At 42.7% G+C, this 23,735-nt stretch overlaps 1 protein-coding gene across 1 annotated transcript in view; it reads left to right on the plus strand.

Moving 5' to 3' along the window:
- BRINP1 (bone morphogenetic protein/retinoic acid inducible neural-specific 1) overlaps positions 1-23,735 on the plus strand; it is a 163,991-nt gene that overhangs the window by 21,991 nt on the left and 118,265 nt on the right. Inside the window, exon 2 of the mRNA XM_004677394.2 lies at positions 23,255-23,522. Coding sequence (XP_004677451.1) covers positions 23,305-23,522 — 218 coding nt within the window. The 5' untranslated portion in view covers positions 23,255-23,304. The remainder of the gene's footprint in view (positions 1-23,254; positions 23,523-23,735) is intronic.

The following is a 23,735-nucleotide window of genomic DNA, read 5'->3' on the forward strand; positions in this document are numbered from 1 at the left end:
ACTCTGTCTCTGGTGAATCCTCTCACCCACCACACCTCTGTCCTGTACCTCAGTTCTGTAAGCATAAATAAATATTTAAAAAAAGAGCAGGGTATGACTACAAAGAAGACAGTGAGAAGAGTGACTGAAAAGAGTGAAGTAGACAATAGAAAAGAATTGGAGCTATGTGATTTCTTTCTAGAAAATTCTTAGAAGGATTACTAAAATGATTATCCTAAAATGGGATAGATTGAAACTGTTGTAACTGTGGGACATTATTTTTTCAAAGAGACACCCAAAAATAGAATTTCCATTTTCCCTAGGAATTCACTACCATGAAGACCCTTCTTATCCTCAGGGAGCTGATGAAAAGATGAAACTAAAGTTTAAAATGAAATTAATGGAACTCAAGTTGTTAGCATGGTGTTGTTCAGGGTTTGGAATTATGATTCAAGTATACTTGAGACAGGATCCATCTGGAAAGGGTTTCTGCAGGACGTGAGAGGAATCAGACTGTGTGTGTATGTGTGCACACACACATGAATACTCAGTGAAACAAAGGTTGTGGTGCTTTCAGCTCTCTGGATTTTGCTTGTTGCCAGAGATTAGGCTGCCATCTGGATCATACCTGCATCCAAGATGTTGCATGGATTCATGCTGCTTTTCAGAAGTTTGTCAACAATGCTTTTATTTTTCTGCAGAGAAGAAATAATGCTGGAACCTTAAGGTTATAATAGAAGCTAGCTGATCATGTAAGGAATGGGCAAGAAGCTTGCAGCTCTGTTTTTTTGTTTTGTTTTGTTTTGTTTTGTTTTTATGTGCTGGTTGGGGGATCTCGGTAATCTACAATAGGTGATGAGTTAAAAACAAAAATCAGGCATGAGCAGAGATGGCTGATTAGATAATCTGATGAGTGTCCCTTTTGGAAAAACAAAGACTTTTGCACAGTTGAATGGTGACATCTGAGGTTGAAGGCTTAGCCAGAAACTGGGAGTAGAGATAACAGCTTCCTATCTCAGGACTGGGCACCAGTAACAGATACTGTAGATCCTTGCATCCCTTTCCACATTCATCTACCCATACAACAGACATATGTAGAAAGTCTCCTCTTTCTACTGGGCGCTGTGGTTAAAATGACAAGTAGCCATGTCCTTCCTCTTCAGGAGTTTAATCAGTTAACAGATGTTCTGTGTTGACTGTGTGCTCAGTGCTGGCTATATAAAATGGACAAGATAGCTCAGGGTTTCCTTTTAAGGAACTTACAATTTAGAAGAAAAATTAATCTTAAGCAAATATTAATATATTATGGGCACCAAAATGTGGGTGAGTAGGTTTGTATTCCTAATAATAAAAGGTATATTTATTGAACACTTACTATGTGTTAGGCATAGTACTTAAACATTTTATATATAGTGTCTCAATTCTCCCTGACATTCTCTGAAGTAAGCAGAATACAGTCATTATGCAAATTTTGCAAATAAGAAAATGAATTCAGGATGTTAAATAAGTTTGCCCAAGGAAACAAAAGAATAACAGCAGAAACCAGCTGAGTGCTTCTGACTCTAGCCTGCTCCCAGTGAGCTTGTCTCTATCACTTCTGTATCCACCAGTCTACCATACCAGCACCGAAGAAAGGAAAATGTGTTGAAGTGGGTTCCATTGGTTTCCTTGGAGTTCATCAGTTGGTCATATCTGGAGCCTTTCAGACTGTAGAACAACATGTGTGGAAGTCTGAAACATTACCCACTGTTGAGAAAGAACAATTAGCTCTGGCAGATGGTCTGGGGGCAGCCAGGAAGTTCAGGCAGGAGAGCCCATTCCGGTCCCTCCGCACTGTAACTGTCTCAGGTTTAGGTATCAGTCAAGGATCACTTACTTCTCAGGCGCTGAGTGAGGGAGGAAGGATTCATTGACCTGGTTTGAAACCACCCTACAGAGATAGAGACAGAATGAGGAAGATGGTATTAAATTTAGAAAAATAAGCTTCCAGGTTTAAGAGCACCTTTGAGGGACAGGGACAGCTTTCAAAACAGGCGCCATGGAGGAGGAAGGCACATTTTGCAAAAGCCAGATCCATAAAGTTAAATGCAAATGTAGTGAAGGTGGTAATTGTGAGTGGATGTGTGGGGGAGGGGCACTGTCTGACGCCAGACGGAACAGAGCAGTTGTTAAGTTCAGCGTTTATGACTTGAAGAACGTGACCTACATAGCCAGCTTTCTTTTACTGATGTGTTTTTAATCGGATGTTCTTCTAAAATTCACCCTTCACTGAGTCCATATCTCACTCCCCAGAGGCAGTGTGGAGCAATATGTTTGCATTTTCACTTTGTACAGCTGTGGATCTTTCTTGTATCACACTTGCAGGTCACTCCTTGACAGGACCCAACAGCTCAGGTACCATGGTGTGAATGACCAGCCGGAAACTGGGCTTGACATGAGCCTTAATAATAACTTAGTATTCCCTTCCAGGCTCTAGGCACAACAGTCACTTTGCCGTGCATTATAACTGAAGCCAGGCAACAAACCTACATTTTATATTGGTCTTTGTTTCATAGATATGTAAGTAAGAAAAGGAAAAAAAAAAAAGAAAAAAGAAAAGAAAAAAATGGCAGCTTGACAAGTTCACATAGATAATTAATGGAACTGAAGGAGGTCTCACTTCTAGAACCTTATGCTGAACCTCTGTTGTGCACAGCTTGCTGGATGCTGTGTGTAGATGCTCCAGTATGCACAAAGGGGAAGTTTGAAGCAGTGTTCTGGTGATAATCATGTCTTAGGGAAAAGACAGTATTATCAGGCATTCAGAGATACTGCCGAGTTAATTATGCTCACAGATCACGTCACTCAGAGAGCGATTTACACGTGTCTGAGGTCTACAGCTCTCCTTGGCACTGAAGCTGTCCACTTAGGTCTAGCTCCAGGCCATGACGTAAAGGCAAGTCCCTGTTTTGTGGAGACCTACCTGGAGTCTTAGACAAGTGATATGTCCCTGAGCTGATCAGCCAGTGAGGCTGATCTGGCTCCAAACTTCTTGGTCTTGCATGAGACTTGAGTCCGCCCATTTCTTCCTCCTCTGTTTCTTTGTCTGTAACTCAGAGCAACTGGATCAGGTAACTGCTTGCGTAATACCAATCTTTCGGGTCCCACCTCAACAATTTTGCTCTTTTTTTCATTCCATCTCTACTAATTAATGTTTTTCCTTGACTTAATCCACTCAATATGACTGTATTAAGATAGGAAACTTCTTATCACTGCCGCTAATTTCTTTTTTTTGAAAAAAGTGTTCTTTGCTCTACATTATACATGCACAAACAACACAATGAGCACAAACACATGCAATTTTGTGGCCTAGCTTTATATCAGCTATTTTCTTTCCTGCCTGGGTCTCTAATCTTTAGGTTTGCCCTTTGTGTTAAAAAGGGATAACATTTAAATGTTAGACAGAGGCTGAAGGCCTACGTGACACCAAAATGACTCTTCTCAACCCTGTCAAAGTTGAAAGAGAACTGAAAAGGGATGTTTTCCACGGTATTAATTAAAATTACTTTATGAAAAATCAGGTCTCTACTTCAATCCCTGTCTCTTCCAGCCAGTGTAGACATCCTCATTCTGTGAATGACCTGAGCCTGAAGGTCCGTTATAGCTCCCCTGCTCTTTCATTCTTAAAGCATCTTTTCATGGTCCTCACCTTCTCAAAGACTCAGCTTGAAAGCAGTAGACCTTTTTGGAAGTATGAATCCAGGCTGAGAAATGAAAGTAAAAAGAGAGAGAGAGAACCACTGGTGTGCTGAAACGTCTGGGACAGGGAGTGCAGTGTTTCAAATATCCAGTGCTGGAAAGTTGTGTTTGGAACCAAATTCTCCCCTCCAACCTGTTCACTGTGTGATCATTTCACCTTCGTTCTCATTAGCTCCCTACTCCCTAAGGTGCTTCCCATGATTTTCCCCTACTTGACTTTCTCTTGTTTACCAGAGAATTTGAAGGATGGATAGTGATTTGAAAAGCTGTGTCTAATGAGGATTTGTCTTTTAACAATTCTGTAGGAGGAATTAACAAGAATCACATGCTTACTCTGTCCCCATCCTTGGTTGGACATTCACCATATGTCATTCAATAATGTAAGGAAGGTTTAGTATGTGATTTTACACATCAGAAAATGAGATTATGGAGAATGTCAGCCACTCCAAATGGAAAATGTCAGTTTCTCCAAATCCTGGGCTTTCTTTCTCCTATTGTGATGTGCTGGAGATTTGCCTGGGCTGGGGAAGAGGAGATTATGGCATGGGGGGCAGTTACTGGGCCAGGACGCTGGGGGTAGGGCACACTGTCACCTCTCAACTCAACCTTTCTTTGTTCACAGATACATGTATAATGCTAATGAGACCCTACTCATGGATTTTAGCCCCTTGGGGGCCAATTAACTTCACTTTACTTCAGCTGCCAGGAACCTCAGAACTAAATCCAGATCAATTAGCTCTTCCCAGGTGTCTAGTACCATCACTTCTTTCACTCATTTTAACTATTCTTTGTTCCATTTTTATTTTTAATTGTCCCGATTTATATCTTATTTAACTTCGTAATATCACTTCAGCTGTGTCTGGGGGTAGGTGGGGTTTGAGTTCAAAATAAATGGAAAAAAAAAATCACATTTGTGTTATCTCTGGAGAGGGAAATAGCTCAAGGATCTTCTTTGGGGAGGAAAAGCAGATTTGTACCTGAGATGGAGGGCTGCTTCTTGGGGAGGTGAATCCTCACTGGGGTACAAAGGGTATTCAGAAAGTCTGCAAGAGAGAAAAATGTGGGAGTAGCTAGGTAGAGGAATCATGTCCTCATGGGTTAGTGAATAGCTTAAAAGTAGGGGAAGACTATTATTAAGAACTCATGAGGGAAATAGAATCCTCCAGGATTTGGGTTCTTGTAAGATACAATCTTGAGGGAGGATGTTGCGAAATAGTTAGTGTTTGCTGTGCTATGGAGTGTCGGCCTTCAGTTTAAATTTTCCCTCTTTAGCCACACGTGAGCTGTGTGACTGTGTCACTTAACCTCTCTGGGCTTGTCTCCTCATGTGTAAAATGGATCTGAGAATTCCTCTAGAAAATTAAAATAACTGTAAGTCTGCTACTTGCTAGAGACTACCTGGTGGATATCCATTATCCACCAGGTATTCATTAGCTCATGCATTTCATTAGCTCATGCATTTTCCCCGTGCATTCATTCCAAAAAGATACACTAAGTTCATCCTATGCTGTTTGCTTGGAGTTGAGGATACAGGATAAAGTCTCTGTCCTCCTGATGCTGATAATCTAAGAGAAGAATAGTAATAAGTTATCAAATACACATAAAACTGTAAGTTCTATAGAGAAAAAAAACAAAACAAAAACACACATCCAGCTTGGCAGTCTGCATTGGGCGTCCTCAGAACACACCTGGCCCACTACCTGTTTTAGCAAATAAAGCTTTATCGCGACTCAGCCATGTTTGTCTACTTACTGTCTATGGCGGCTTTCATGCTATACTGGCAGAGTTGAATAGTCCAAGCATGAACACTATGGCTCATAAAATCAGATCTATAAAGAGAAGGGTTTTTATTCCTAGCCAGGTAGAAGACACGATTATTATGAGATGCTGTCCCTGTATAAAAGGAAAGTCCAAGTTTGTATCCTTCCTCTTTGCTCCTCAGCTTTCCTTCCCTCCTCTATTTTTTGTTTCTTCTCTTCCCCCTCCTCTTTCCCATTCTCCTTTTCTTCTCCTTCCTACTATTACCATATTCTGAGCTACAAGATTCCTTCTAGTCCAACCCTTTTAATTTATAAATACATGTCTGCCTTTCCCAGAAACTTGAAATTGTTGCCAAGATTAGGTGGCCAGAGAATGTCATAGAGGCAATACCTCCCCAGGAGGGTTTCTTCTCCCTTTACTTTCTTTTTCTATGGATCCAAAACATTTTTAGGAGCTCAAAGGATACAGGAAATAGAAAAATATAGTAAAAGCCATTAGCACAGAGCCTGGCACTTAAGTAATCAATGATCAATGACACTTACCTGAGTTAAAAGTAAAGTAAAACCCTAGTATAATTGCAAAGGCAAAAAAGCATATACCTACAGCCTGCATGGCAGAAACTGTCAGAATCTTAGAAGTTGCATTTTTCAAGGTAGCATCTGCATTGGCCTAGAAAGCTTCCCCATCCTCCCATCCCCATGACAGTTGTCTCTGAGTCCAAGTTACAAGCTCCTGCCTTAAATCAGTATCCTTATTTCAAAAGTGTTGGCAGTCGAGTGTCAGAAAGGGACATTAACTTGCCCAAAGGCACAGAGTAAGATGTGTGTGTGGGTAGGTGGGTGGTAAGCTGGAATTAGAGTCAGGAAGCCGGAATTAGAATCAGGAAGCCAGAATTAGAAGGGGGAAGCCAGAATCTAGGTACCCTAGATCTCCGGTCAAATACTCTTTCCACAGATGGGTTCTGTTAAGTAATCATAGAATGGAGGCATATGTTTTAAGGGCCAAGGACAAGTAGATATCCTCCAAGCTATAGGATTTGAGATGAGACAGATGAGGTCAGGAAATTCTTTTTCAAGGAGACAGGACTTGAATTGCTAATGCAAAGTAAGTATACAGATGATGTTCTACATCAACCATCACAAGGAAAGTACTAGGGAACTGTACTTGACTGTGGTCTCAGCACCTATAATGTCATATGGAAAGCAAAAGAAGAGTATGTTAGCTCTGCTAATGGGAGAGGCTTGGCCATTTATTTTTATTTATTTATTTATTTTTTATTTATTCATGCAGAACTGGGGTACAAGCCAGAGGTGTATGGACAGTGAGAAGATTCACCAGAGATAGAGTGGGGAGCAGAACAGGCAGAAAAATGAAGTATACTGCTGTGGGGAAAAGCGGGTGAGACAGGAGAGGTCTGCTGCATCATGTGGGTCAACTCCTGGGCGGGGATCGACCCCACACTGAAGTGGCTGCAGCTCACTTGCAGTGAGTGTTGCGTCCTAACCTCTTGCGCCCCAGGGAGGGCCCAGGTTGGCCATTTAATTAAGATATTTGGATTTGCCCCTGTAAGTCCAGGTCTACAAACAGATGCACCTGTTGGTATATGGATGCGTTTTATTTGACCTTCCCAGGGCAAGGGTAGGGGAGATACCATTTTCACTGCTTAAATACAGAGCTATTTCTTGTAAAATTCTGAATTTCCTTTTGGCTTCTGAGAAGTCAGGTGGCCTGGCAGCTTAGAGATGGCGTTCCAACATGGAAGCAGTTTGCTGTCCTGTGTGAGGGCATGCACTGACCATTTGTTGTTGTGATCCCTTTTAAGCCCAGCACCTGGCCACTTACTGCCTCGTGCTGATGGCAGGACTCTGCAGGCCTTTGTGCACTCCCTGGACAGGTGTGACGTACTACACATCTGTCATCATTGACATGATGACATAGAGGTGAGAGACTGCTTATTGACTTATCAAACATTTATTGAGCATCTATTTCCAGCAAGCCTTTCAAAGGGAAGGGCTGAGTTCAGGAGATGAATGAGGAGGCTGGTTCAGTGGTTCAGAGGAGAGAGGATGGAATCTGTTTAGATGGGGAAGAGGTTGGGCCTTCTCCCTGGAGCTCCATAATCTTCCTTTTCAAGGCAAGGCTGTCTCATCCCATTGCTATAGAATCAAGTGTCTGTCTTTTTAGTCCCTTTCACCTGGCTGCTTGTACACTATTTGAGCCAACAGAACCTTCTTCTTTGATTTTCGTATGCTCTCTCCCACTCTCTCTCTCCTCTCATTTTGTCAAGTGAACAAACACATCCCATCTGGTAACCACTCCTTGCCATTCACCCCCTGCATACAGAGTAGGTGGTTGCAAGCCACCAGAGGTGGGTGTGCGCCTTCGCAGCCCTGCTGAACAGACCAGGGAGGGCCCAGCCTCAAGCTGGCAGCTGCAACCTCTGAGCTGCTGTTCCCAATCAATATCGCCAGTTTGTTTCCACCTCTGCATTTGACTGCAGCGTCCCTGTTCCCTCAGCTCCAGGCACTCGGTGCAGCCAGCATTCCCCTCCCACCCTCCCAGCCCACCTTCGCCATCACTTCCCCAGTGTGCTCCCCAATCCCTCATGTACATTATAAGATGATGCTCTCAGAGTCGCGAGGAGCTGCATTTGGGGAGTTGACATAACTGGAAATGGTCATAAATGCTAAAGCAAGCCCTTGACTGCTGCCACTTCCCCCCAACAAAAAAATAATCAATGCCTCTCGGAACAGTAGAAGATGCTTGGAGTGGTAAAAATAATATACAGGAGGGCACAGGAAACCTTGGCTTTACTCTTGGCTTCTGTCATCAACTGTTAACAGGACATTAAACAAGATTTGTTTTCCCGTTTGATAAAGTAAAACAAGATTTGATTCTTCTCAAGCTCGATTCAGCCTGAAATAGTTTAGGGAATAAAGAGGATGTTCTTGATGGGGATTTAATGTACACATAGTATGCACAGACTGACCCAGACGGGCTTTGATACTGCACACACCAGCAGGTCCTCACGCAGGTGATGCAGTCTTAGGAAGAACTGCCTCCCTGGAGAGCAGGCAAGGCTCAGGTGAGACTCAGAAGAACTTCCTGACTGCATGAGATCTTAGTGGTTCCCTCCCTAGGGGTCATCAGGAAGAAGATGAACATCAGACCACTTGCTGCAGATTGAAAGTCAGCCTGTGGCACCTTTGGACCAGTCCTCACCTTAGGAAAGGGTTGAGAAACTCACAGGAAGCAGGTTTCAGGTTTATGGATCAGTTGCCTCCCTCCCTCGCATGCAGCCTGGCACATAAATAGGGTGCAATAATTTGCCTTTGAATGAGTGAAACTCACTCATATTTGACCATAGTAGATTATAGAATCCTCGAGTCAGAAGTGCGCTTGGAGATCATGTATTTACAATTCCCAATTCTTCTGTGCAGACAAACTGAGGTCACGGGTGGGCTGAAGCTTGCCCAGTTCCCACAGTAAATTAGAGGCCAAGCTAGAGAGGGGCCCTGACTTCCTGCCTCCCAAACCAGTGCCGTCCTGTACCGCCCAACTCCCGCTGCATCCCACGCTATAGCTTGGCTGAATCAATCTTAGGTTAACCATTTCCAGAAGCCCTTCTGGGTTTTGTGTAAGTTATCGGAGCCTTTAAGGGGAAGGCCTAGCTGGTGTGATCCCTCCTCCTCTGGGCTGGCTCTTTCTGTGGGTCACTGTCAGGAGAACATTCTAATTTTCTCCCTGCTCTCCAGCAGTGCACGGCTACCACATCACTCACTCTCTCAGACCCTGCTGAGCACCCACAGTTTATCTGGAAGCCATTTTCTGTTTGTAAGTTGGTGGCGGTCGGCCAACGTTTCAGTAATATTTGCTTTCCTAAGGCTTAGACAAATCAAATTCATTCACCTCCTCAGCCTCTATCCCTCTTGTCTGGCATGAGTCCCCCTCATCCAGGGCAAGCCAGGATTGAGCATGGCACTCTCTCTCCCTCCCCCACCTCTTCCTCTTCACCCACACTTCTTTCCCCCTCCTTTTCTCTCTCTTTCCTTCTCTCCCTCAACCCCTCTTTCTCTCCCAAGAGAGTTTCTCCTCTACTGCATGTGTGTGTGTGTGTGTATGTGTGTGTGTGTATATATATGTGTATATATGTATGTGTATATATGTGTGTGTACATATATATTCTCTATATAGAGTTTATTCTCTGTATATACATATATTTCTTCTCTATTGCATATATATATGTATGTATGTATATATATGTATATATATGTGTGTATATATATTCTCTATATAGAGAGTTTATTCTCTGTATATACATATTTCTTCTCTATTGCATATATATGTATGTATGTAAATATATGTATATATGTGTGTATATGTGTATATATATATATATATTTATATATATATGTCATCCTTTCTTTCTCTTGCCATTCCTCCTCCTCCCTCCTTTCTTCCCCTCCCTTTCTCAATCCCTCCTTTTTTTTCAAGTTACTTCTCTAGTGTACTAATATAATTCATAGGCTGAGATGACATTACCTTTGGAAGAAAGCTAAGGAAACACCTACGCCAGCTTTCCTGAGAACTAGTTCCAGAGATGTGGGAATCTCCATTGCCCATCTTGCCTCTATTGTGCTACTAGGTATGGGGCCAGGATTAGGCCTGCTCACTCAGACTAGCCCAGGGGCACTTGAACTTCATGACAACTTCCAGTTTATCCTCCATAAGTGACTCTGCTCCAGCCTTCTCTTTGCTGGTCACTCTAGGGCTGGGGTCAGGCCTGGGAAGTGCACAAGACCATGTTTGGGTCTTAGGGTCACCAGCTCAGGCCTGCCGCCCACCCGGGCAGGCAGCACAGTGCTGTGGGGTTGGTTGAATGAAGTCCAGTGACCCCCTTCTGGATGCTGGCGTTTGCCTGCCTCAGGGGCTTGCTTCACCCTCCCCATTTTATGTCATCTTTCCATATTTCAAAGTTGTTTTTTCTAAAATGAAAACCCAGTACTCTTCTATACCGACCAAATTTTGGGGTATCCTGGCAACAGCAGGTTGGCTATTTTGGGGGTACAAGCTCTCTTCTAGGCAGTCCTCCACTTACCCAGCTGCTTGCTGTGTGCCAGGCCCAGTCCCAGCAGGCAAGCAGCCATCTTCTTGCGCTGCATTGAAGCAGCCTGTCAGCGAGTGTGGCCTCTAGAAATAGACCAGGCATTTCCTTTGGAGTTACACAAAAATGGATCCTTTGGGTCAAAGGCTCCTTAATCTGCGAAACACAAGCTGTTTGCCCGACTTGAAGCCTCAGCAGACTTCCTAGGCTGGAAGGGGCTTTAGTATGGAAAAATGGTTTGTGGTTTGAAGATTAAGGGTCCTTTCATCCAAAGGAGGCTTTTTTTTTTTTTTTCCTCTATTCCTCAAGTTCCCAATAAAGCACCTTGTTCCTCTCTGGTTTAAAACCAGCACACCTCCTCTTTATATAGATGGTAGGTAACACTACAGGGCCACGCTGGAGAAGGAGCAGACCTATGAGAATGAAGGCTTAGTACCTCCTCTTCAAGACCAGCTCCTCCTCCTCCCCTGCACAGGACTGACTCTCCCCACAGATGCGTTACAACCATCTGGGTATGTTTTAAGACTACAGATTTTGGGATCTCATTTTTATAAATCCGGATGCATTCTGGAAGGGAAAAAATGCAGTTTTAAAAGTGAACTCACAAGCAGCTCAGTACTCATAGGGACATAAAACACCTGATTGGGGAACCAGGGTCCCTAGCCAACAGCCGGCAGTGCTGGGTGGAGGCAGAGAATCTAGCTGAGGATCAGATCTCAACTCGGGTGTTTACTAACTATGGTGTGACCTTGAAAAATTACTTAATGTCACTGACTCTCAGTTTGTTTAATTACAGAATGGGAGTAATTATGTTATCTAGTGTGTCTGTTAGCAGTGTCCGCACCCCCTACACCTCTATCACCGATTCAGTACCTTTAAATAACTGGAATTTATTTAGAATTACAGGTCATGAGCTGTCAGTCCCCTGGCGTCAGTTGATCTCACTCTGCCATTGATCTAAGCTACACCACCCTTGTTCCTCCAGTTCAGCTGGGGAGTCTCTTCCAAGCTTGGCTGGACAGAGGCACTTGAACTGGATAGTCTGCTCCACTTTCATCCTCTTACTGATTCCATTCACATCTTCCTTGTGGTAAAGCAGAACCGTACGAGGTCCACACTGAGAGGTGGCCCGTCATGACTTCTGCCTCATTCTGATGACCAAAGAGGATGAGCTGACATTCAGTCAAGGGGGAATTGATTCCACCTCTTTAGACAGTACCTGATATCTAGGAAGTTAATTGATTCTACTTCTTTAGAAGGTACCTGATATCTATAAGGTTCTTGACAGAACTCCTGTCATATAATACAGGTTCATAAATTAGTTTCACAGTCATTGGTATAGATCCTATACCATTCTTCCAAGAGATTGTCATGCCATATGTTGGGGGAAGGTGCCAGGAGACTAAGTAGTAGTTATTAAACATCTCTGGGGATTTTGATTTCGGTGATGTGTGGACTACTCTTTCTGAAAGTTGAGGGTGCCCCAAAGGAGTGAAATGTTATCACAGAAGGCAAGCAAATTATGCATGTGTGGAGAAATTCCTATATTCTATGAGGACTTTATATGTAGCTAATAGGGAAAAAAAAACAAACTCATATTGGATTCATGTTGCAAAAACTGAAACAAGCAGCAGCAGCATTTGCCAATGCATGGAAACTAAAGGTCATGGGAAGAGCTGGGTTGCTCCCTTCTCATCACATTAGAATGGGTCTTAGTCCCACCTTTCCCCAGTGTCTTAATCATTTGTTGAATAATTCCAGTAACCCAGCTTCTGCTTCTTTTGTATTCAAACCTGTGAATAAAGTTTGGCTTTGTTGGTCCAAGCAGTCTATCACAGTCTTTTACATCCAAAGTGAGTTATGAACTGATTGCTGAAACCATTTCTCACATCCTAAGAACTGAAGGTGGAAAAGAAACAGAACTTCAAATGAGATTGGTGATGGTTAGAGGAGAATCAGAGACCTGACAGGCAAAGGAAAGATCCATCCCGTGTACTGTATGTCAAGTTGCAGGGGAAGCCTAAGGATACAGAGATGAACTGGACCCAGACCCTCAAACATGAGATGAGATAGAAAGTAAGGCATGAATACCCATTTTAATGAGGTCCCCTCTATGGGAATACTTATTGCTCCCATTGTTCACACCCATCAAGAACCATCTTCAGGAGAGAAGATTCTGGGGATGAATTTTCGAGGCAGTATGGATTTGTTCTTTACCATGACACATGTAGGCACTTTGGAGACTGCATAAACATCAAGGTAACTGGAAAATTTGGGTGTGCTAGAGTGCAGAGAACAGGGCTTTTGGAAGGTGGAGAGCTTTGCTTGGGGAATAAGCAGGCTACAAATAGAAATAGAACCCTGTTGAAGAATTGGAACTTTTTCCTGCAGGTGACAGGAAGGTAAAGAACACACTGAATCGAGAAATGAAATAGCACTGGTATAGCAAAGGAATCTTCAGGTCTGAGATGTGGTGGGAAAAGCTGACATTCTCTTTAACATGCCCACTTTCCTCACTGATAGAGTTTGACTCATTTTCATTCTCGGATATAGGTAGTTCTTTGTCCGTGTTCAGGATGGATGGAAAACTATGAGATTGAAGATAAGTTGGGGATCTCTTAAGTCTGGTATGCTATTTCAGAGAAACATGGTAGAGACATCAGTGGCTGGTAGGTTGGAGTTCATATTCTGGAACTGAACTATATGGATTTGGATATTGCTACCTCATACCAGCTGTGAGACTATGGGAAATTGCTGAGTTTTTCTACCTCTCTTTGCTCTTCTGTTAAGTGGGAATAGCAATCAGACCTTCAGAGGCTTTTTGGCTTTCTTTTTTAGAACTAAGTTTCCTATGTTTTTTCTTAAAATTTGCCTTGATGAATATTAATAGTCTCAGTCTCTGGCCTGAGAGGCAGAAATCCTTGTATTATAAACATTAAAAACAACTTTGAGATGAAATGGAACCTTACCCTTCTGGCAGTATAAAGTCTTTCTGGAATGGAAGGATTGTGTAGAGAGCCTGAAAAGAGTGTGGGTGAGGAGGGCACTTCCAGCGTCCTAACTGACCATGCTTTGTTCAACCTTTTACTACTAACCCATACACAACCAGCACCTGCTTCCACCCTCAGAAGTGTCCCCTTGCTGCTCTGGGTTCTATGATTGTCATGGGCAAGCAGCAGCTGGAGCAGACCTTTTTAGTTCATCATTTAACATATACTATAAAGAAATAACATCATTGCCTGTGAAACAACACAGTGCAGGGAATGTCATGCCAAATGGACCCAGGAACTTTTCAGTGGTTTTTATTTGTGACCTGTTGTAAACATCAAAACAAGGGTCAGGACTTTTGATGAGTAAAAGCTGAAATTTAGGCATTTTTTTTTTGTTTATGTGCTTCACTGAATATTAAGAATAGATGAGCCACCGGGAAGAATGCAAAACCATTATCTCTGCAGAACACTGTTTATTTATTGAACAATTATATCTTGAGCACTTAGCCAGCACCCTTTCTCAGCTTTTACATTTTGTCTTAACTTCAGGCTCTTCAGTGCACTTCTGTCGGGAGATCGACATTTTCTTTCTCAGTTGTATTCCATGCAGCAACTAGTCGAATGAGTGGCACATAGTAAGTGATTTTGTATGATTCAATGTCATTTGCTTTATAGGTCTCACTATCTGCAATGCCTTCTGTTAAGTCACCACGACACCCCTCTACCCAACTCCCCACAACTGGAAAATCACTACTTGAATCTGTAGAGCCCAAGAAAAATCTTCCAATCTCAATGCCCTTCTTGATCTGGCTCTATGTGAGTTACTTCTCCCTGCCACTGTTCCATTAACATTTTGTTCAGGTCTTTGATAAAACTCAGCCCATTGTTATGCAATTTTTGGCACCTGGATTTATCTCCCTTATCAAGCTATTGTTCCCTGAATCCATGGACATGGTCTGATTTTCCTTTCATTCCCTCCTGATGATAGAGAATTGACACATTGCACCCTAATGCCAGATCCTGTGTTCTTTCAATCTGTAGTAATTTCTCATCCTTCCCATATTTCTCCTGTCTTATTTAATTCTGTCCTCTGAGTTTATAAATATCCTCATGATTCCATGAGGAAAACTATCCTCCATTGACTCTTCATCTCCCTCCTTAGAGAGAAGGAAGCGCTGATATTGCCTTTTGAACCTTTCCATGACAAGTACTCTACATTCTTTGTCTCCATTGCCTCATGCCCCACTTATCCCTAATCCCTTTTAGAAATCCTCACTGCCTATCAAGTCATCAACAACTGTCAAACAGCTGTGTCCTTCAGTTCAGTACGCATCTGGATCCCTACCTTTGAGGTAACAATAGCTTTTTGATGCTGAGACCTTTCTCTCCTTAAATGTCTCTGTTTCTCTAGCTAGTAGTAAACATTACTTTTTCATGATTCTCCTCCCATCTCCCCCCATCTCCCTGATTATAAGTCCTGCTTTCTCTACCTATGGGATTCTTTCTTCTCTGCCTACTCTATATGTAGCATTGCTACATGTTGTTTCCATGACCATTTCTCACTTATATTTTTATCAGCTTCTGGGGTTCTAATATCAACTATTTCATATAGATTTATAAATCTTCATCTATAACCTGTCTCTCTTTGATTGTTACATAAACTATTGAGAAATCACACTTGAAAAATCCACAGGAATCTCAAACTAAGTAGATCCAAGAAGGGACTTGTGAACATGTACTTCAAATCATTATTTCTGTTATTGTTTATCAGCCTGAATGGCAGCATCATCAATCTAACCACTAAACCAGACCACAGAGTCATCATAGACACCTTTTCTCCTCCTTATCAACCCAGACCATCACTGATACTACATTGTCTCTCCTTGTTTATTTTTTTTTCTTTGTCCCGTATCAACTTAGTCAAATGTAATATCCTAATTTTACCTTTATCCCTTCTTAAATCTATCCATCTTCCTCTGCAGTTGGATAATCCCTCTAAATTTAAACTCTAACATAGAACTTTTCTGCTTAAAAGCTTTCAGTGGTTTCTTGTGATCCCACAGGGCTAACCCTAGCACTTGACTTGTTCAGTTCTTTCATTCGTGTTTGCCGTATGATTCCAGGTCCTCCTCAGCACACATTGTGGGGGAATGGGAAGAATCTATGTCTGGGAAACTCAGTTGTGTATAAGCACATGATTGTAAAACAAGTAACCCCAATTAGTTCTTTTGCTTAATTTCTTGCTCTTTGAAAATTAATACTGTAGTAATTTTTAGATGTGTATAGACCCTAAATGTTCATCACAATCCCTCTTTCCTTTCACATCCATCTCTCTTGGCCTGGAATATCTTCTAAGTCCCTCCCCCCTTGGATGTCATAGCCAGGAGACATTCTCAGAGTCCCTAGTTTGGGCTATGTGCTTCACAGAACACAGGGTATACCTATTATATCATACTGAATTACCTGCTTTGCTGTCTGCGTTCTGCTCTGGACTTGGTGAGCTAATGAAAGTCCCAGGGATTTGACAAATATTTTTGAATTTTACCGACCTGGCTCAGAAAAGACATTCCAAAATGTTAATTTCACTTTCCATTTGGAAGAATCTGCAGACACTGCTGATAATTTTGAAAGAAAACTTAAAAGGCAGTTTCCTAAATTTGTGTTTTCACATTCCTAAATATGGCTGCAGATGAAATGTTTAATTTTGAAATGATACACATTTTACATTTTAATTAAAAAATAGCATTTAAGATTCCACATTCTCCCCCCCCCCCCACCACCACAATAGTTTTTTCCCTTTAAAATTGCTTTGGGTTTAAGATTGCCATGACTCTCCCTATATTCAGCACTTTTAGAATTTTCACACCTTAAGTTGACTTCTCAGCTATTCTCTTTGTTAACAGCTTTACACTTAATTTGTGGTTATTCATGTGTGTCAAAACAAGAAAACTAAGAATGATTTCATTTAAAATCCTGTATCATAATTATCTGGACCCTAAAAGGTGTTCATCCTTTTATAAAGAGGGAACTAAGACACAGAGAGGTTTAGCATGTTCTCAAGTTCCCCCAGCCTGGCAGGCTTCTCCTGTGAGCTGCCATCGCTGGAGAGCCAGGCTTGCAAGTTGAGGTTCTGGTGAAATAAGCTAGCGGGCCAGGCTCAGATGGCAGGTTCTATGGGTGATCTCAGATTTGGCAACCAGCCTCAGGGATCCAAAGGATGGGAATCAGGAGGGGCATTCCACCCCCCACTCCACGCCAGCCCAGAAAGTGGGTCATGGCCCAGCAATCCATGCAGAAAGATCCGGGCCTTGATGACACTTGCCCTGGAAGGCCCTTCTCAGCTCCCTTTGTATGAGGGCCTCAGATGTAAATAATTTACAGCAGCAACAATTAGAGAGTGTGTTGGGTGGAACGATCCTGATTCCCTTAATCACACTGCAGGCTTATATATAGCACGGTTCAGCCAGAAGCCTGCATGTTCACCATTCTGTGTTCCAGTCACCAGCTCCACATCCTGCAGACCATCTCCCAGCCGCCGGCAGTGACTCATCGAAGGTCACAGGGGGCCGAAGGCGGCACCTGGAATAGCACCAGCCTCTCTCAGCCTCAAAGCCCAGTGGCAGAAAATTTCCTTTTATGAATCTGTTGAAAAAAAAAGCTTGAAAGTACATGGCCATAGATATCCAGGGCTGTTTCTAGGGTTTGCAGATGTGGCCAAGCTTCCCTGAGCAGAAGGCTTTTCATTTATAGTGTATTTATTGTCTTTTTGCTCCTTGATTTTGAAGGGAGAAGGCAAGTGGACAGTGACTCAATCCATCATATGGGAGAGAGAATTGGGTTCTCTAGATGGTGACAAAAACTTGGAACTGAATGGGAAACCTTCCCAGAAGTATCATAGAGCAGAAAATGCTTGTTCCAAATTGTCCTGTAAAAATAGGATACCATCTGAATGTAATTTTTTTGAGGTAACATTGATTTACAACACTGTATATGATCACAGAGGTATAAGATCAGGATATGCAAATATGGGTAGTTTTTAAAGAGTTAGCAGCCAGATTAAAGCAATTAAGAAATAGGTACAATGCAATTTAATATATTTTATTTAATTTGATACAGCTAAAACATTAATGTTGTTCATGTAACCACTATTAAATTGTAATAAGATTTTACCCTGTTATCCCTATCAAGACTTTGAATTCTGGGTGGGTGTGTGCTTGATACTTGCAGTGTTTTTTTAATTTGGACTAGCCTTGTTTAAAGAGCTGTACAGTCACATGTGGTCAGTACCTCCCAAACTGGAAAGCAGGAACCTCTGATTTTAGCTTTGCCATTGGTTAGCTTTTTGTTGTTGGGTCAATTACTTTTCCCAGTCTCAGTTCCTCCTCCCCCATGTGTAAACAGAAGCCATAACCTCTCATCTGTGGATAGAGGTCACATGTGTAAAGCAACTAGTATTGTTTCTGGCATGTAGTAGATGCTCAGTTAATGGATGATTCCTTCAACAGACTTTCACCACAACCAAACTCTAAGTTCCCTATACTGAAGAGTAATGTGGATTCTGTCTATAGCCAAGTAGGAGATGTCACTGACCTCTTCCTCTTCTTCCACAGACGTGTCTTTCCTTAAAACAACCACACTGCCCCCTCTTTTAGGTCTCTGTTCAACAACCACTTTGTCAAGGAAGCTCTTCATGAAGCACCATGCTGATAAAGTAACCACTTAACTCTCAATACCCTTTTACTTGTTTTGATTTTTTAAGGAATTCTTTTATTGAGCAGATCCACTGGTCTACAACATGGTAGAGGTTTCAGGCACGCAGTTGCTCACCTCAGCTGTAAAAACAGGATGCAATTTTGCCATACCTCCAACATGCATAGGAATTGAGGGGATGATGCTAAGAGAGATAAGTCAGAAGGAGAAAGACAAATGCTGTAAGATTTCCCTCATGCCTGAAAGATAAAGAAACAAAGCAAATGCAACAAAACAAACCGTACCCTTAGATTCCAATAACAGAGTGCTTTGATTATATTTGGAGTGCTCCGCCACATTCCAATTAGTGCTTACTGGGGACTCCTCCCTGCCCAGAAGAAAATAAGCTCCCAGGGCTTTATGCTGCCCACTGTGGGGTCTCTAGCTTGTAGCACAGTTTTGACCAAGAATAGCTGCTAAATCTGTTATTGGATGAATCATGGATTTATTGAACATCCCCCATGCTTATGCTTTGTGGATAGAAGGAAATAAAATACACGGTTCATTCTTGATGAAGAGGAGAGAGAGACAGAGACAGACAGATCAAATGCCTTATTCTCGCTGAAGACTGCCACCCTAAGTGCTGTGTGCAGGACACACTCCAACATTCAGCCTTCCCCAGCATTGTCTCCAACATCCACTGCTATACCTTGCTTAGCCTTGCTCTGCCTTTGAAAACTGAGGTTCAGAATTGTCTTTCCTTGCATGCAGCCCGACAGCCAAACATTCTCTTCCACCCTCAGGACTACTATGCTCGCAGTTCAGCTGGACTTTTCCTCTTCCCATCTCTGCTTAATGAACCTGTACATGCTTTTAAGAACCTGCTCATAATACTAACTTTTCTGTAACATTCTTGTAGCTCTCTTTGTCAAAAACAGCACCTCTGTCGTCTCTCCTTCTACTGGATTTATTTTCTTCATGAATACATTTAAGACAGAATATTTCTTAACAGAATTTCTCACTTATGTATGTGACTTCCCCTTCCCCTGTATTTTGAAGGTGTGGTGGGAAGAATCTAATTCTGGGGTGATTGAGGGTGGAGATGTAGTAGAAATGGCATGGTTTTGTAGTGAGGTAAATGTGGGTTAGGTGGTCAAGTGACTTGACCACTTGGGAGCTGTTATTCAGTGTCCCCAAGTCCCAAGGTACTCATCTATTAAGTGGGATAGCTGTATCCCCCTTGTGGAAGAAATTGTATTAACATCTACTCCCTACTGGATGCTTTGACCACTACCAAGAGAGCAATTTTAGATTGAAGCACCCAGTAGATTTTCAGCAAATAGACAGGTACATGCCCTGAGATCCTTATATCATGTCCAGTAGAATTGGTGCCAACATGTACCTGTCTATGAGTGACAATCACAGAGCCTTCTATCATTGGACATTTAGGAACCCTGTAAACTAGTCTTTATTCTTTCCCCCCAAATACCTACTTCTGTTAAAATAACCTTGTAGACACTTTCTTTTTTGTACTTTGTGAGTCATTGTGGTTTTCTAAGTCAGCAGATGAATTCAGACTTCTCCCATGAAGCTCTCTCCTTGCTGAGACATAGATGTGGCATGAACCCCAGCATCAGAGAAAATTTAAACCCAGCCACACTCACCCACTACCCCACCTAGACACCATGACAGAGGGAAAGTCAGGAGCTGGCCAACAGCCTACTTGGGTCCCAGTCTTTAAAAGGATGTATATTAAAAAACACTGAATCAAAAAGACACCTGCATCCCCATGTTTATTGCTGCTTTATTTAAAATAGGAAAGACATGGAATCAACCGAAATGCCCAAAAGTAGATGACTGGATTAAAAAGATGTGGCACATATACACAATGGGATATTACTCAACAGTCAGAAACATAAATGCATGCCTTTTGCAGCAACATGGATGGAGCTGGCAGGGATCATGCTTAGTGAAATAAGTTAGAAAGAAAATGAAAAATACCGGGTGGTTTTACTCATAGCAGGAGCATAAAGGACCAAGGGAAAAATAATAATAATGAAAAACTATATACCAGAGACATTTTACAGGGATGGAGTGGGAAATAGGATCAAAAATGGGGGGAGGGGAAGTGCACTGAACTATGGTGATGGCAAGCCCATGGGGATTACAACTGAGATGGTAAAGGGCACACAATGACTTAAAAATAAACTATTAAATAATTTTTTTTTTTAAAAAAAGGATGTGTATTAGTCTGGGTTTAACTCAAAACTTTTGGGTCCAACATTCTTGCCTGTGGGGTGTCTCCTGTACATTGTAGGTTGTTGACAATACCCTCACCCACTAGATGCCAGAAACACTTCCCCCAAGTTGAAATAATCAACCATGCCCTAGGGTAGGGTGGGAGGGAATGGCTGTTCCTTGGGATGCACTGGATTAGATCTTTCAGATTTCAGCTAGTTTTAGGGTTATTGGCTGAGACCTCAGTCCATACCCACTCACACTCACTCTCACTCTCACTGACACTCACACTCACTCTCTCACTCACTCACTCACTCACTCACTCACTCACTCATTCACTCACATCTGCTGCTGCTCCATGCTTAGCCTTGTTCTGCTTTGAGCTACGATGTTCCGAACCTTGTTTCCTAGCATACAGCCTAACAGCCAAGCATTCTTTCGGGGGCTGTCTCCCTGCACCCACTCATGAGCATGCGGAAGGGCTGTTTGGGTGATACGCTGCGATTCCAGTGTGTTGTAGCTCACTGCCAGAGCTGGGAACAATGGCCTCCACCCCCTGCTTGCCGCTCAGGTGGGCTGCACAGATAGTTCTGGCAGCAGTAGCTGTGATATTGCTGCACTCAACACGGACGGCTTTGTTTTAGAGTCTGAACAAAACTTGAGACCACAGCCTCTGCCAGCTGCCTCCCCTGCTCACGTGCCTCTCGCCTTTGCCCCTGACAGCTGGGGCTCGCTGTGCCAAGCAGATTTCTGTAACGAGTCAGAATAAAACAGTGCATTTGGGCAGTGAAGGGAGCGATCCAATTGGGTAGGAAATTCACATCTCTCATTCTGATTTCTCTCTCTCTTCTTAGACTCGCTTCCCATGTTCAGCTGGGAAAGCAGACAAATAAGGCATCGTGTTTCTTCATGTTTATACATGGTTTTGCTCAGGGTGAAATGTTTGTGACCTTGCCACATTTTTAATGAAAATCTGATTTAGACATAAAAATCCGAAGTCTAGAGAGGATGTGACTGTGCAGTCACACAACTAGCCATGTGTGCAAACAGTCTTTCAGAGGTGCTTGTCAGTTAAAAGCTCGCAGCCCAGTGAGCAAAACAGACACAGAAACAACCACATAGAATAAGAGAGTAAGTGCTAGCAGACATTTGTGTAAAGTGAGCAATCAGAGCTGGGAGAAAGGAAAAACTTGTACTTTTTGAGTGGCATAGAAAAGGAAATGACACTGAAGACTTGTCCTCATGTGGCGAATGAGGGATAATCAGGTTGTGGCCAACCTGGGGACGATCTGGGGATGACCTGAATGAACACACTCAGCAGGGAACATGAGATCGACGTTTACCATTATTGTTATGCTCACCATCTCTGATGCCGTCTTGATAGTTGCCAGGCATTGGGTAGGGCATATTACAGAAATTGTATGTTTCATTCTCACATTGGTCTTGGGTATGGGGACTATGGCTAGATTTTGCCGATGAAAAAATAAGAGTCATTGAAGTTCAATAATTTGTCTAACATGATGTTTATAATTGATGGTGCATGAATCCACATTGCCTTTCAATATGGAGTTAGATAAGTTCTCTTAGAATAGTGCGGGGTTGGGGGGCCCTTCCTGGTGGTGCAGTGGGTTAAAGCACCACATTATGAAGCTCTCCAAAGCCATTACAGCACGAGTATGATCCCCGGCCAGGGAGCTGACCCGCATGGTGTGGCAGACCTCTCCTGACCTGCCCGCTGCTTCCCTCAGCAGTGTTCTTTGTCAGTCTGCTTTTTCTCCCCACTGTGTCTGGTGAATCCTCTCACCCACCACACCACTGGCCTGTACCACAGTTCTGTAAGCATAAATAAATAAATCTTAAAAAAAAGAATAGTGTGGTGGGAGACACAGCCCAGGGGTAAGCTGCTTAATAGAACAATGATGAGACGATAAAGGCCAAATTTATCAGCTTTTCAAAGACCAGGATGACAAATCCTTCCCATAGGGAACCTCTACTTAAGTGATACCTTATTCTTAAGTTTTTTCCCAACTTGGTGCATCTGTCCTATGCTACCCACTAAAAAGCGAGGTGGGCAAGTTCCTTTGCCTTTAGTTTCCCTTCTGCATACAGGGGAACTTAGGGTCTGGGAGTCATCAAAAGTAGATTCTCTGGTTATACTTCATGGGGTGAATGGGACATTACATGAAGCATTGTATGTAGAAGCAGATGTGTGCAAACACCACAGCTCTTCATCTGTGGTTTCTAACCACATACCTGCCATTTTCTGAGTTCCTGTTGTGAGAAGCAGGAAGGGTTATCACCGTGCCCTTTCCTAGTTGGATGAGCCTTTGTCTTCATTTACTCACTTTGTTCATTTTTTTTCAGCACTTAATGCCTTGAACAGCTGTGATATGCCAAGTGCCAAGATCTAGGTGCCTAAGCTCATCCCTCTGTGTTAAGAGGCGGAAATTGTGTCCCTAGAAGGCTAAGCAACTTGGGCATGTTGGCTCAACACATAAACAGCAAAGTAGGATCAGCACCCAGGTCTCCATAGATGCCCTGCTCTTAACCAGAAACTGTACTGTCATTTATGTACCTTAACATGTTCTACCGTTGTAAGGTGTTATCATGAAGATGTGTTGATAACATTCTCCTTTGTCTTTGTCTTCTCTTTTCCTTTATTTTGTTTTTCTTTCCCCTCTCCCTTCTCTCCCTCTTTTGCTTCTTCCTCCTTTCTTTCTCTCCCCACCCCACTCCTATATTCTTTTCTCCATAGGACTCCACAGAATGGAGCAAGAATGAGAGGAAAAAGGCCGGCAGAAAAGCATGAACTGGAGGTTTGTTGAGCTCCTCTACTTCCTGTTTGTATGGGGCCGGATCTCAGTGCAGCCCTCCCACCAGGAACCAGCTGGGACAGACCAACATGTCTCCAAGGAGTTTGATTGGCTTATTTCAGACAGGGGGCCTTTCCACCACTCCAGGAGCTACCTATCCTTTGTGGAAAGACACCGTCAAGGATTTACAACCAGATATAAAATATACAGGTAAGATCTGGGCTGTTGGCCCTTGAATTCTTTGCCTTTCATTTTTAGGGTGCCCTTGAGTCAGGCATTGGCATGGACCTTGGTGTATGGAGGAACATTTGGGTCAAGGTATACTGCCACTACAGTGGGTCATTTTTCGCCTTTTCATTTTGTTTCCACTTTGCACAAAAGGTTAACAGCAACAAGGAGATGAGCTAATAGTTATTGAGCACT

The sequence above is a fragment of the Condylura cristata genome, unplaced genomic scaffold, assembly GCF_000260355.1.
Source record: "Condylura cristata isolate star-nosed mole 26May11 unplaced genomic scaffold, ConCri1.0 scaffold00006, whole genome shotgun sequence".
Lineage (NCBI taxonomy): Eukaryota > Metazoa > Chordata > Mammalia > Eulipotyphla > Talpidae > Condylura > Condylura cristata.